This window comes from Staurois parvus, unplaced genomic scaffold (genome assembly GCF_062004578.1).
Source record: "Staurois parvus isolate SC_StPar_1 unplaced genomic scaffold, SC_StPar_1.0 ptg000099l, whole genome shotgun sequence".
Classification (NCBI taxonomy): domain Eukaryota; kingdom Metazoa; phylum Chordata; class Amphibia; order Anura; family Ranidae; genus Staurois; species Staurois parvus.
The window spans coordinates 4742037-4755716 of record NW_028317895.1 but is presented as its reverse complement, the minus strand read 5'-3'; the positions used below and the strand labels follow the sequence as shown (position 1 = coordinate 4755716).

The window sequence follows — 13680 nt, the reverse complement described above, 5'->3', positions numbered from 1 at the left end:
CAGATGGTCAGTCTGCCCCTGATCTGAACTAATTCTAACTAAAAATGCTAACAACAACTTCCAGCTAGTTCCTTTAATGCTTTCTGTATCTATGGCATTATTTTTTACACATGTTAAGAAAATACATGTTTTATACATCCAGCAGGCAGTAATTGTATAACTGTATGTTTATAGGTAGGAAATATGAAAAACACAAGTTGCAACACAAAAGAACATTTGTGGATGAAATAATAGAAACTGTATTGTGAATAGGAACTGGTACAGAGCTATTGCATAGTACTGGGGTCTCCAAACTTTTGAAACAAAGGGCCAGTTTACTGCCCTTCAAACTTTAGTGGGGCCGGACAGTGGGAGTAGAGAATGTCTTGGCATTGGTGTACTAAACCATGCCATATGCTTAGTGATCAATGGGAGTAAAAAAAAATTACTACATAGTGCCCCATCATTGAAGTCAGTGGGAGAATTTATTGCCCATGACTGGTATCAGGTTGAAGGACTAGCACCCCATTGTTGGTGTCAGTGTCAAGAATAGTGCCTCATCTTTGTTGTCAGTGGAAGGAATAATGTGTCTTATGAGTGGAAGGACTAGTGCCCCAAGAGATGGATAAAGGCAAGCAAAGGGCCACATTCAGCCGGCAGGCTGCAGTTTGAAGGCCCCTATCAGATAGAAATTTTTCCATAAAGTATGCGTTGTTTTGTTTTCATTATTCTGCAGTAAGATCAGATTGAGTCACATATGCAGCAGTATCTCACAATAACTCACATAAACACTGTTACTTAATTAGAATAACAAGAATAGGAAGGAGAGGTGGTGTTCTGTATATTGTATATCATCGTGTTGAGTAGGGAGCCATCTAGTGATTTTTCACTGCAACTGTACCTGTTTTTTTCAATTCCCTTTCAACAAGAACTGGAAGTGTTTCATGTTTGTTAAGAATAAAGATTTTCAATAAACCACTGCAGCCATTTTAGCTATAGAAGATCACCACTGAAGGTCTCCTACTTCCTCCCTTTGATACACGTATACCTGTGAGTTCATCCATTGTGTTTGTTAAAGTCATATACAGTATATATCTAGATCACATTTCAATATATTTAATGTGATTTGTAGGAAGCTGTTTGTAAGAAATGCATTTGTTGTATGCATTTGTGAGAGACATGTTTACAAGCATATTGTAACTTCAGTTTATGTGATTGTATTGCAATTTTAAAGAACTATTCATAGAAGTAAATTCAGTTTTGAAATGAAACACAGTGCTGCTTCTATCAATTTTGTTAACTAGCTGTCGGCAAACTGTTAGTAGGAAAGCGTAGTGAAAAGGCATCTGTATACAGTCGAAGATAGAGAGGCTTCACAAGTAAAAAGGTAGGCATCTGTATACAGGCAAAGACAGAGGAGCTTCACAGTGAAAAGGCATCCGTATACAGATAAAGATGGAGAAGCTTCACAGTAAAAAAGCATACGTATACAGGAAAAGATAAGGAGCTTCATTTTATAGTGATAGAATCCACACAAAAACTGTACTTGGGACTGTACTCCACTTTGATTCATACATCATATATCTAGGCAGGAGTACGGTTATTGTGCATCAAACTTCAGTAACCAGGTCTCACATGGCTGACTTCAGATATTCAGTGCATTCCAGAACATCATCAGCCAGTTCTGCAGGCCTCAGAGCAAGAGCAAAGGCAAAAGCAGAACATGCAGAGGCCTTATACTCTCAAAAAGAAGCTGGCTTGATGAGGCAGAAAGCAGAGTTAAAAGCCAACCCCTTAGGCAGAAAACCGAGTTGGAAGCTAACTTCTGAGACTGTAAGCCAACTCTTTGAGGCCGAAAGAAGACCTTGAAGCTACTATGCATGTACTGCAGACTCAAAGGGCAGCAGCAGCAGAAGCCTCAGTATAAGGAACTGTGATTGGTTCGGAAGGAGTTTGGCTCCAAGATCTTGAGGAAATAGAAACTCAAGATTCAGTAAAAAGGACTCAGGAATATGTACAGAACCATGCTCCAGATCAAGATATGACAGAGTATGCTTCTATCAAGCCTATCTCCAACACATTCCCACAGTTTCCTGACTTGACATACTGCCAGCCCTGTTCAGATATGCCTGTACTGTCTCCAGCTTTCACAGTAACTCTGAAACTGTCCCAGCGCCAAATGTACACATTCAAGAAAGCAAAGACAATGTTGACCTTCAGCATCTATCACGTGACATGGCTTATCATGCAACCTCCTTTGGAAATGGCCCGTTAGGATCCTCAGGGAAAACTGATCTAGCTAAGCACCTAATTTGGAGAGAATTAATGCGCACCGGGTTGTTAGCATTTGATGATCTCCCCAAGAACTTATCAGCATGAAAGACATCTTTCCAAGGTATCATCAGAGATCTCAGTCTTATGGCTAGAGAGGAGCTAGATCTGCTAACAAAGTGGCTCAGACCAGAGTCATCTCGACATGCCAGGAGAATCAGGTCTGTACACATTCATGATCCAGATGCTGGGGTTAAAATGATATGGCAGAGATTAGCATACTGATATGGCAGCCCTGAAGCTATTGAGAATGCTCAGTTGACAAAACTGGAAGACTTCCCTAAAATTTCTATCAAAGACAATCTAAAGTTAAGAGAACTTGGTGATATGTTGTTGGAGGTCAATGCAGCCAAGAGCAAAGGCCACTTACCAGTATTGGGATTCCTAGACACAGCATGTGGACTTAAACCAATAATTGAAAACCTCCCATACAGTCTGCAAGATAAGTGGATTTCTCAAGGCTCTAAGTGCAAGGAAGATCATCATATCTCCTTCCTACCATTCAGTTTCCTCACCAAGTTTATTGTCAACCATGCAAAGATTAGAAATGACCCAGGCTTCATATTATTAACATGCAGTAAGCAGATGTCAGCAAACACATAGAACATTGGATCAAAGCATGGTAACAGGCCATCAGTGTCAGTCAGAAAGACAGAGGTGTCAGCCACTGATACAGCCTTACATCTTAACAATTCTGAAAAGAAGTCCATGGACCCGGACAGTCCATGAGCAATCCGTAAAAAACCACACACACTGTCAAAGTGTCATGGGCTCACATTGATGAACGTAAAGCTCACCTGAAAGAAAATGCTATCTGGTTCAGATCTTGTGCATCCAGCAAACATATTACTTTATTACAAGGCCGATTGGGAAAATAAAGAAAAAAGACCAGAGGGTAAAGGACCCAGAGGCCAAAAAGGGGGTCCAAATGAGGACAAACTGCAGCCTTGAAAACCAAATAATAAACAAAAACAATTTAATTTGCAGTAAAAAAGTACAAATATCACAAAGACATATATGGCATGGTAAGCTAAAATATACAAAACATTACACAAAAAATTACCTCACCACCACCCAGGGGGAAAGGAAGTCAAAAGCAGAATGGCAAGATCAACCTGGACAACACTATACATGCAAAAAGGCCCATAAAGATGTGATGAATAGTAGACCTGTGATGAATAATATAGTCTCAAAATTTGAACAAGACAGTGAAGATGACAAGCAGGTGATGATATAGATAGCTCAAGAAGGTATGGTGAGTACCAAGGACAGGATTCATGTATAAATCACATAACCATATAAACATACACGAGAAGTGCATAATAATCAATCTAGATAAACATGATCCTTGATGCAACCATCAAAAATAATTGATATAATCACTAGTATCAGGGTAAAGAGCTGAAGGTCATTCCTCAGGTATCAGGTAAAGTATGAAAGTATTACAGATCTCTCATCAAAAATATGTGGTTAGGCTTGTGGTGCAAAATTATGTAGAATACATCTCCTCAATATTGCAAGAGTGGTTTGATGATGGAAGGGAAATGGCAATATATGACATAATATGCCCAATATCCCAAAGGTCATTTAGACAGTCAATGTTTATCATGTAGACATGTATCATACAGATGGCATAATAGCTTGGCGGAGCCCATAATATGCATAATATATAGATGCCTTGGATACTTGAAGCACGAGGGGTTGTCAGGTGAAGACCCAGTTCAGTAAAAGTCCACAAAAAATGCAGATATGGTAAAGTGGAAAGCTTGTATCAAACCTGTAACAGCTAATAGTCATCAACCGACCTGTAGCCCATGCGGGGATAGTTGCTGAGGTCAGTGGAGTTGAATCCTGTGTATTAACAGGTGAAGATCCAGCCACTGTTGGGTCAGATTCCTGTTGCCAGCCCCAAAAGTGCCGTGATAATAGGCTTGTAATGCAGAGTTATGTACAATACATCTCTATAATATATCAAGAGTGGTTAGATGATGGCAAGAAAAATGGCAATATATGATATAATATGCCCAATATCCCAGGAATCTTTTGGCCAGTCAATGATTGTCATGTAAACATGTATCATGCAGATGGCATAATTGTTTGGTGGAGCCAGTAGTATGCATAATATATAAATGCCTTGAATAATGGAGCACAGGAGATTATCAGATAGAGACCCAGTTCAATAAAAGTCCTCAAATAATACAGGTATAATAAAGTGGAAAGCTTGTGTCAAACCTGTAGCAGCTGATAATCATCCTCAGACCTATAGCCCATGCAGAGATAGTTGCTGAGGTCAGTGAAGTTGAATCCTGTGTGTTAGCAAGTGAGGATCCTCCCAATGTAGGGAAAGCTTATCAGCCACTGCTGGGTCAAACTCCTGTTGATAGTCCAAAACGTGCCATGATGATAGGCAAGGATTGATATATGACATACCGCATATAGCGGTGCAATATAGTGGCTAAGGATTGCGGCCGTACATGCCGTAGGGAAAGCCGTGGCTCCACAGAGAAAATGTATGGATGTCAGGTCCTGCAGTCTGACTGAGCCACTCCGCAGGGCTGCGCATGTGCCAGCGTGTCCAGGAGGTGACGGTCAAAGTGTCATGGGCTCACACTGATGAACGTAAAGCTCACCTGAAGAAAAATGCTATCTGGTTCAGATCTTGTGCATCCAGCAAACATATTGCTTTATTCCAAGGCCAACATAAAATGCAGAGAGTGCAGTAGTGACCAGCATACCTTGGCACTGCATTCAGGTCCAGCCCCTTGGGCAACAGGGACTCTGGTATGGAACAAAGTGCAAGGCAGGGAGAAGGATGAACCTACCCCATCAACTGTTGTATCCAAGTGTATGGAGGTATGCGCAGAAGGAACAAGGCCCAGATCATGTTCCAAAATCTGTTTGGTGACTGTATACCTCTTTAACCACTTCCTGTCCGGACACTTTTACCAAACCTGACTGTTCTGTGAAAATATATGCAGTGTTAGATGATCAAAGTAATCGCTCATTAGCCAAGTCAGAGTTCTTTAATGTGTTTAATAATGAAAAGTTTTCTTACACACTAAAAATATGCTCAGCTTCTATGCTAAAAACAGGGCGTAGGGCATCTAATTTCACTGTTCAGTCTATTTAGGAGAAAACACACATAAAACTTCCCTCTCCCATTGAGTGTGACATGATGCCCGATGACAGGTCAGAAATACCAACCCCTGCGATTACACAACATTTCCCTCATATGAAATCCTTAACAGATAAGATTCTGCAATTGATTCTAATGCCCAAATACTCCTCTTGCTAGGGAGAGATGTTCTCAATGTGCAGAAGGTGCGTGAGCAGATTAACGGGTTCATAATGCTCCTTATGCTCAAAGTTTAGATTTAGGTTGGGTCATAGTTGGAGAAGTATGGTTGGGTGGGGCTCATACACCAACAGATGTGGACTCACTTAAGGCACACATGCTGCCTAATAGGCACCCTTCTCTATTCAGCCCATGCACTAGCTATTTGCGAGTAAAAGAGACCTTTAATGCCAATGATGGGGAACTATACCTCCCACTGACACTAACCATGGGGCACTATTCCTCCCAGTGGCACCAACGATGGCGAACTATTCCTCCCACTGTCACCAATGATGGGGCACTATTCCTCCCACTAACACCAATGATGGGGCACTATTCCTCCCACTGGCACCAATGATGGTGAACTATTTCTCCCACTGACACCAATGATGGGGCACTATTCCTCCCACTGACACCAATGATAGCGAACTATTTCTCCCACTGACACGAATGATGGGGCACTATTCCTCACTCAGACACCAATGATGGGGCACTATTCCTCCCACTGATGCCAATGATGGGGCACTATTCCTCCCACTGATGCCAATGATGGGGCACTATTCCTCTCTCGGACGCCAATGATGGGCCATTGTTACTGAAGCCAGAACATTTTCTACTGTTATTTGCCACAGTTTGGCCACTCTAAAGTCTGTAGGACATTAAACTAGTCGTTTGTTGATGCTGAACGATGTTATAGGCAGCATAACATTCTCCATGGCTTCTCCAGACCCTTTCACGTCTGTCACATGTGCTCAGGGTGAACCTGCTCTCATCTGTGAAATGCACAGGGTGCCAGTGGTGGACCTGCCAATTCTAGTGTTCAATGACAAATGCCAATCAAGCTCTATGGTGCCGGGCTGTGAGCACAGGGCCCACTAGAGATCGTTTGACGCTCAGGCCACCCTCATGAGGTCTGTTTCTGATTGTTTGGTCAGACATTCACACCAGAGGCCTGCTGGAGGTAATTTTGTAGGGCTCTGGCAGTGCTCATCCTGTTCTTCCTTGCACAAAGGAGCAGATACCAGTCCTGCTGAAGGGTTAAGGACCTTCTATGGCCCTGTCCAGCTCTCCTAGAGTAACTGCCTGTCTCCTGGAATTTCCTCCATGCTCATGAAACTGTGCTGGGAGACACAGCAAACCTTCTGGCAGTGGTACGTATTGATGTGCCATCCTGGAGGAGTTGGACTGACTGTGCAACCTCTGTAATGTCCACGTATAGCCTCATATTACCAGTAGTGACACTGATCCTAGCCAAATGCAAAACTAGTGAAAAACAGTCAGAGAAGATGAGTAGGGAAAAAGTTGTCAGTGGCCTCCACCTGTAAAACCATTCCTGTTTTGGGCGGCAGTGTATAAAGAGGTAGTAAAGTTACTAAAGAAAAAAAAGGATCCCCTCTACAGGTTTAGGCCATAATATGCTAGTATGCACTGCATAGTAGCACATTATGACAAACTTACCTTTAGAATGAATCCCTCCAATGGTGCCCTGTCACCCCTAACAGGGAGTTCATGGGCTCCGGTTGTTTGATTGGCCGAACCGTGATGACATCACTCACGTGCATGCATGCAGGAGCCCCGGGCATGGCACGGAGCTCTGAAGGAATGACACAGGTATACCGTTCCTTCAGAGTGCAAGCGCTGGTGACATCACAGGCTGCTGCTTACTTTATAACTTTAGAAACTAAGAAAAAAATTTTTTTTCAAAATATTTGGTCTTTTTTCATTTGTTTAGCAAAAAATAAAAAACCCAGTGGTGATTAAATACCACCAAAAGAAAGCTCTATATGTCTAAAAAAATGATACAAATTTAGTATGTGTACAGTGTTGCATGACTGCGCAATAGTCATTCAAAGTGCCACAGCACTGAAAGCTGAAAATTGGCCTGGACAGCAAGTGGTTAATGGTACACAAAAAAGAAGCAATCACGTAAAAGTCACGAAAAAATATAACTACAAAATGTATAAAACTAAAAAATAAAAAATAAATGATGTAGGTACCTGTATATCATCGTCTCAGTATAAATCACTACATCTTGAATATGGGCTGACCTTTTGACCACAAAAAGACATAGTAGGATATGTGTAGAGGGTTTAAAGGTAAGCACATTTAAAATAAAATAGAAAAACAAAGTATGCTGTTTAATCTGTAAATAGTTTAAATATAATCTATAAGAGCTGTTTAAATATATTTAGGTCAATGTAATGATTTATGCCCAGGTCTATACAAAAGGCATGGGTTATTGTCAGGTGCATACGGAGAACAGACAATTTTAGAACATGTTTAGAAAGTGTTTTTTTAATGGAATTAATGCATGAGATAATCAAGGTATCCAGAGTGAACATTTCTAGAAGCTGTGGTAGCATTTTGGTCCAGGGAATTGATTTAAGTGACTGGTGTGGGTTGTAAAGATTGTTTTTTTGCCCTGTCAAGCAAAACTGGCCAGAGATGTTCAGAACTAAACTACTAGGGTTTGTAAGATAAGATGTTTTTTTTCAGTTTAATTTACTGAGTGACTATTACTTATTATAATGTCTGTTCACTCAGAAGAGCCAATCAGTGATGTAATCTTAAAACTAAGTTTGGAATGCTTTTATGGATGTCTGTATTATTTCTCTACCACCTGAAAAAATGTGATAACCAGCCATAGCTGCTCCTATATTTAATTTCAGTTTTAGTATTATAATAAACAAATCAAAACAAAGACACCCAAATATCAGGAATATGGTCATTCATTTTAATTCATTTTAATTCTACACTTTCTAACTATTAATACAGTTACTTTAATCACTTCCAGTCCGACCCATGTATATAAACGGCCGGGCGGGAGCAGTGCAGGACCGAGTGACCATTTATAAACGGCCTCCGCATTCACTGCCTGGGAATGCCGATCGCTGTACGGGACCTCTGTGTGAGGTCCCGGTCATGTGATCACTGGTTGGCCAATCAGTGATCACATGAATAGTAGTAAGCAAGATGTCACTTGCTGACATCGTTGCTTACTACTAGTGAAATCTGTGAATGATCACAGAGGTCACATGGTACAAGGCTATTCACAACAGCCTTGTATCATGTGACAAGCTGTGACCAATCACAGCTCTCACAGTATTTCTCAATGGCTGCAAGAATGCAGTCAGAGAGAAGGAGAAATTATTGCTTTTACAGCCTTTATGGGTGTAAAAGCAAACAATGTAAAAAAAAAAAAAATCTTCCTCACCCCCCACAAGTAGTAAAGAGTCACTATGGTGACACTGTACTGCTAGGGTGACAGTATGTTAAAAAATAATAATATAAAAAAATAAAATAAACATGTAAAAAATGTTTTTTTAAATTATAATTTTTGGTTATAAACTAATTTGGGTTATTTTTTTTTTAACTAAAAAGATAGCTGAATACATTTTGGCCAAGATGTATGAAGAAAGATTATTTATTTGCAAAATGTTATAAGAAAAATACTTTTTTTTCAAGATGTTGGGACTTTTTCATTTATATAGCAAAAAAAAATAAAAATCCCAGTGGTGAATAAATACCACCAAAATAAAGTTTTATCTGTCTCAAAAAAATGCTAAAAAATTCATATGGGTACAGTGTTGCATGACCGCGCAATTGTCATTCAAAGTGTGATACCACTGACAGCTGGGCAGGAAGGGGGTGAAAGTGATTGAAAAAACAGTTACCTGGAACATGCAGGGCAAAGTGGCAAAGAGTCTACAAAGGGCCTCCTAAACCTCCTTATACTAACCATACCTGTGCTTCACTGAAGCTCCTTGCACCTCTACAGCTGGCAAAAATACCCAGCACTTCTGATTATGGAGTATGTGACCTGCTCCCCTGTGATGGTGCTCAGGCCTAACAGCCAATCACTATCCTAAGTCCTCTCACTGGACTGGAGGAGCTATGTCAGGAGCTATGTCACTGAGGAGCTATGTCACCGATCCCCCAAGTCAACGATACAGTTGACCTCAGCACCAGCTGTGGAGAAGCAAGGAACTGTTGAAAAATGCTGGAAAGTTAAGTATCAGGGTATTGGTGGATGTCCTTTGCAAACATGCTGTCACTTTGTTGTATATGGGCAAGGTGACACTGTCTTTTTAACGGTAGATCACAAATTTATACAATAAATATAGCAAGATTCATTAATATATACTAAAAGAACATATATTTTATTCATAGGAAGATGAATGATTAGATATAGAACCCATATAGACACAAATGCTCTGGAGTTCCCAATTCTTCTCAATATACAAAACATGTTCCTTAGGGCCTGAGATGATGGCATCAGTTTGAGTTCAGTTTGAGTCACTTCTGAGATCATACACAATTCACTGACGGGTACATTTGACCTGCAGCTTATGTTTACCTCATAGACTTGTATGGTAATGCAAAACCTACTTAAAGTGGAGCTCCACCCAAAAGGGGAAGTTCCGCTTTAATGCATTGTCTCCCGCTCCCCATTAAGGCTTGGCAGCTTTGGGGAGCGAGGGGGAGTGGGTACCCAAATTTGACAGGTACCCGCTCCCACTTCCGCTGCGATCGCCTAAGCCGTGATGACGTCACTCCCACGCATGCACGGCATGACACGGAGCTTGCGCTGGTGACATCACAGACTGCTCGCTTTATAACAAACTAAGAAAACTATAAACATTTTTTCAAAATTTTTGTTTTTTTTTCATTTGTTTAGCAAAAAATAAAAAAACCCAGTGATGATTAAATACGACCAAAAAACCACCAAAGAGGCACTGCATTATTTTAATTGACAATTGCGCGGTCATGCAACGCTGCACCCAAATTAAATTTTTGTCCTTTTTTTCCCACAAATGGATCTTTTTTTTGGTGGTATTTCATCACCTGTGCATTTTTTATTTTTTTGTGCTATGAACAGAAAAAGACTGACAACTTTGAAAAAAAAAAAATTTACTTTTTGCTATAAAACATGTCCAGAGAAAATTTCATCATAAATTTAGGCCAAAATGTATTCTGCTACATGCAGGGGCAGACTGACCATTTGGAAACTCAGGCACTGCCTGAGGGCCCGGGGTCAGTAGGGGGCCCCATGAGATGCCCCTGGTACCTTTTTCATAGGCTTTTTTGAGTTTGGGCAAGGACACAGGGGCCCCATAATCCCCTATTGCCTGGGGGCCCCATGAGTTGTCAGTCCGCCCCTGGCTACATGTCTTTGTGAAAAAAAAAATCCCAATACGTGTAAATAAATCGGTTTACGTGAAAGTTATAGCATCTACAAATGGCGGTATATATACTGGAATTTTTAGTTATTTTTTTATACTAGTAATGGTGGCGATCAGTGACTTTTAGAGGGACTGTGGCGGGCATTCTGACACTGGGGGAGGAGACTGACTAACTGCCACTGACATCCCCAGAGACACTAATACAGTGATCATTGCTAATAAAAAGTACTGACAATGTACTAATGACACTGGGCAGGAAGGGGTTAACATCTGGGGCGATCAAAGGGTTAACTGTGTGCTGTGTGTATTTTACTGTGTGCTGTGCTTTATTATTATTATTATTATTATTATTATTATTAATATACAGTATTTATAAAGCGCCAATAGTTTGCTCAGTGCTGTACATTACAATGGGGGACAGAACAATAACAATACAATACAATGCAAAACATGAGGGGATCGAGGGCCCTGCTCTTTCGAGCTTACAATCTAGGAGCTGTGTAAACACTCTGCTTTGCATTGCTTTGCTCCCCGACGACGCTTGGGGAGGTGAAGGAGTTGGAGTTGAAGAAGGGTTTTCCTATGAGACCAAATAAACTCCCTTTTTTATTTCAACTTACTATTACTTACACAAACATTCTATTCCTGTCTTACTATTAATTATGGAAACTTTCTATTTCTGTCTTATTAATACAGAAACTTTCTATTTCTGTCATAATATTACTTACGTGCATAAACTTATTATTCCTGTCTTACTAACACTCACTTATACAAACTTTAAATTACTGTCTTATTATTATGTACACAGATTTACTATTTCTGTCTTACTATTACTTACTTGCAGACACGTACTATTTTTATCTTACTATTATTTAACTTTTAATTTCTTTCTTACTATTACTTGCACAAGCTTACTATTTCTGTCTTACTATTACTTACTTGCAGACACTTACTATTTTTACATTACTATTACTTACATAAACTTTAATTTCTTTCTTACTATTACTTGCACAAGCTTACGATTTCTGTCTTACTAATACTTAGAAAAACATTCTATTTTTATCTTAATTTCACTTACTTGCACAAACTTACTATGTCTGTCTTACTAATTCTCACCTACACAAGCTTACAATTACTGTCTTACTAATACAATGCCTTTTCAGAGGCATTTGACAGGCAGTGAAGAGGCATTGACCTCCTCACCACCTCTTTTAAACCCCTGAATGTCTCACCAATGTGCAGCAACTTTGCATCATACAAGTTTGCAGAGAATTTGCAGTGTGTCCCCATTCACATGAATGTGTTACATCTGCTGTATGTGGGGGCATATGTTTTTCCATGATAGAAAAGCATCAGAACCGTGGCATGTGAATACCTCCATCTGCTGCCTATGCACATTAAAGTGTTACTAAACCCACAACAGTAAAATCAGTCTGTATATGCAGCAAAGCATGATTGCTATACTCACTGTGGAACCTAAGGGGTTAATCTTCTGCATTGTGTAAAAAGGATGTTTGATCCTTTCTTCTCTGCCCCTCCTCTTGTTGAAATGACCACCTGATACAGACTGAATCCACAGTCTCATGCACATGCTCAGTTTGGTGTATATTGCTAGAGTTTTTTTTTCTCGGGAGAGTGCATGTGATCAGCAAAGGGCCAATCAGCACTGTCCAGACAGGGGGTCAAGGGTTTCACATCCTCCTAGAGTAGAAAGAAAACTCCTCCTACAAGCTTTAACCAGTGCTCTGCTGAAGTCACAAGACTGCTCTAACTGCTGATGAGAAAAAGTATTTAGTAGTTTATATTTACTAAAATAATAACATTTTCATGTTCTGTGGACTGTGCGAGACCAGATGGAGTGAATGCAGGGTCCTGGGTTAAGTAACACTTTAAGGGGGGTGATTGGGGGGAATGCTAAAAATGTGGCCCAACTGCGCAACTCTAGGGAGGTGGTGTGATTTTGATCTTCTGGGTTCCTGGGCTGCAGCACTACTAAGCTTAATATGTAACAGATCTGTGACTTGATCTGTTTCTTCTTTAAACAGCGTAACAAATGTTTTACCTAATCAGGGTTTTTTCAATGTAACAATGGTAGTATTTAAGTCATAATTACCTATAGCAATCAATCACGGATTAGAGAACGGTAATCTGAAATATATTAAATTGTTGTGATCTTCGGTAACATTAGCTCATTGCCCCATCCTTTAGAAAAAGAATGAATCACAGAAAAGTACATTTGTATTATTATTATGTATTATGCATCCTAGCCAGGCTAGACCCTCCAATATGATCTATTCCATTATGTATACAAATCTCTTCCCTGTATTTGTTTTCCATTTTATGATTATAAGCATAATGGATTATGATTATATTCTTCTAGAGGATTTGCTTAACCATCAAGTGGCTGTAATCAGAGAAGTAGCAAGAGGCAAAGCAAATTGTATGAAATGCTGGAGAAAATGGGCAAAAGCACTTTCATATATTCAGATGATTCTCACAGTCAAAGGCTTACCTCTCGGCTGTAGTCAGTTCTATAAGCATCTGCATAATAATTCCTTATGCTATCACCACTGCTGCACCGACTGTTGTACGGCTCTTGCAAACGTTTGACATGGACCTGTCAGGAAGAGATTCTTTTATTTTTTGTTACAGAAAATCCTTGCAAAGTTCAGTCTTTTACTGGGATAGATAAGTAAAGAGTAATAAAAGGGTTAATGAAAGATTTAGAATAAATTGAATGTAAAACCGAGTATGATTATGCTTTAAAAAAATTTCCAACACGCTTGAAAATTCATGTTACCGATTTGATAGACATTGTTGCTTTAACATTCTCATTGCTAATTTTCAGACATA

General features: G+C 39.9%; 1 protein-coding gene across 1 annotated transcript in view; it reads right to left on the bottom strand.

Annotated features, from left to right (window-relative positions):
• The window catches only part of LOC149467831 (epithelial sodium channel subunit alpha-like), a 44787-nt gene that overhangs the window by 19219 nt on the left and 11888 nt on the right, over positions 1-13680 (bottom strand). The window contains exon 4 of the mRNA XM_089671168.1: positions 13340-13444. Within this exon, the coding sequence (XP_089527294.1) occupies positions 13340-13444 (105 nt within the window). The remainder of the gene's footprint in view (positions 1-13339; positions 13445-13680) is intronic.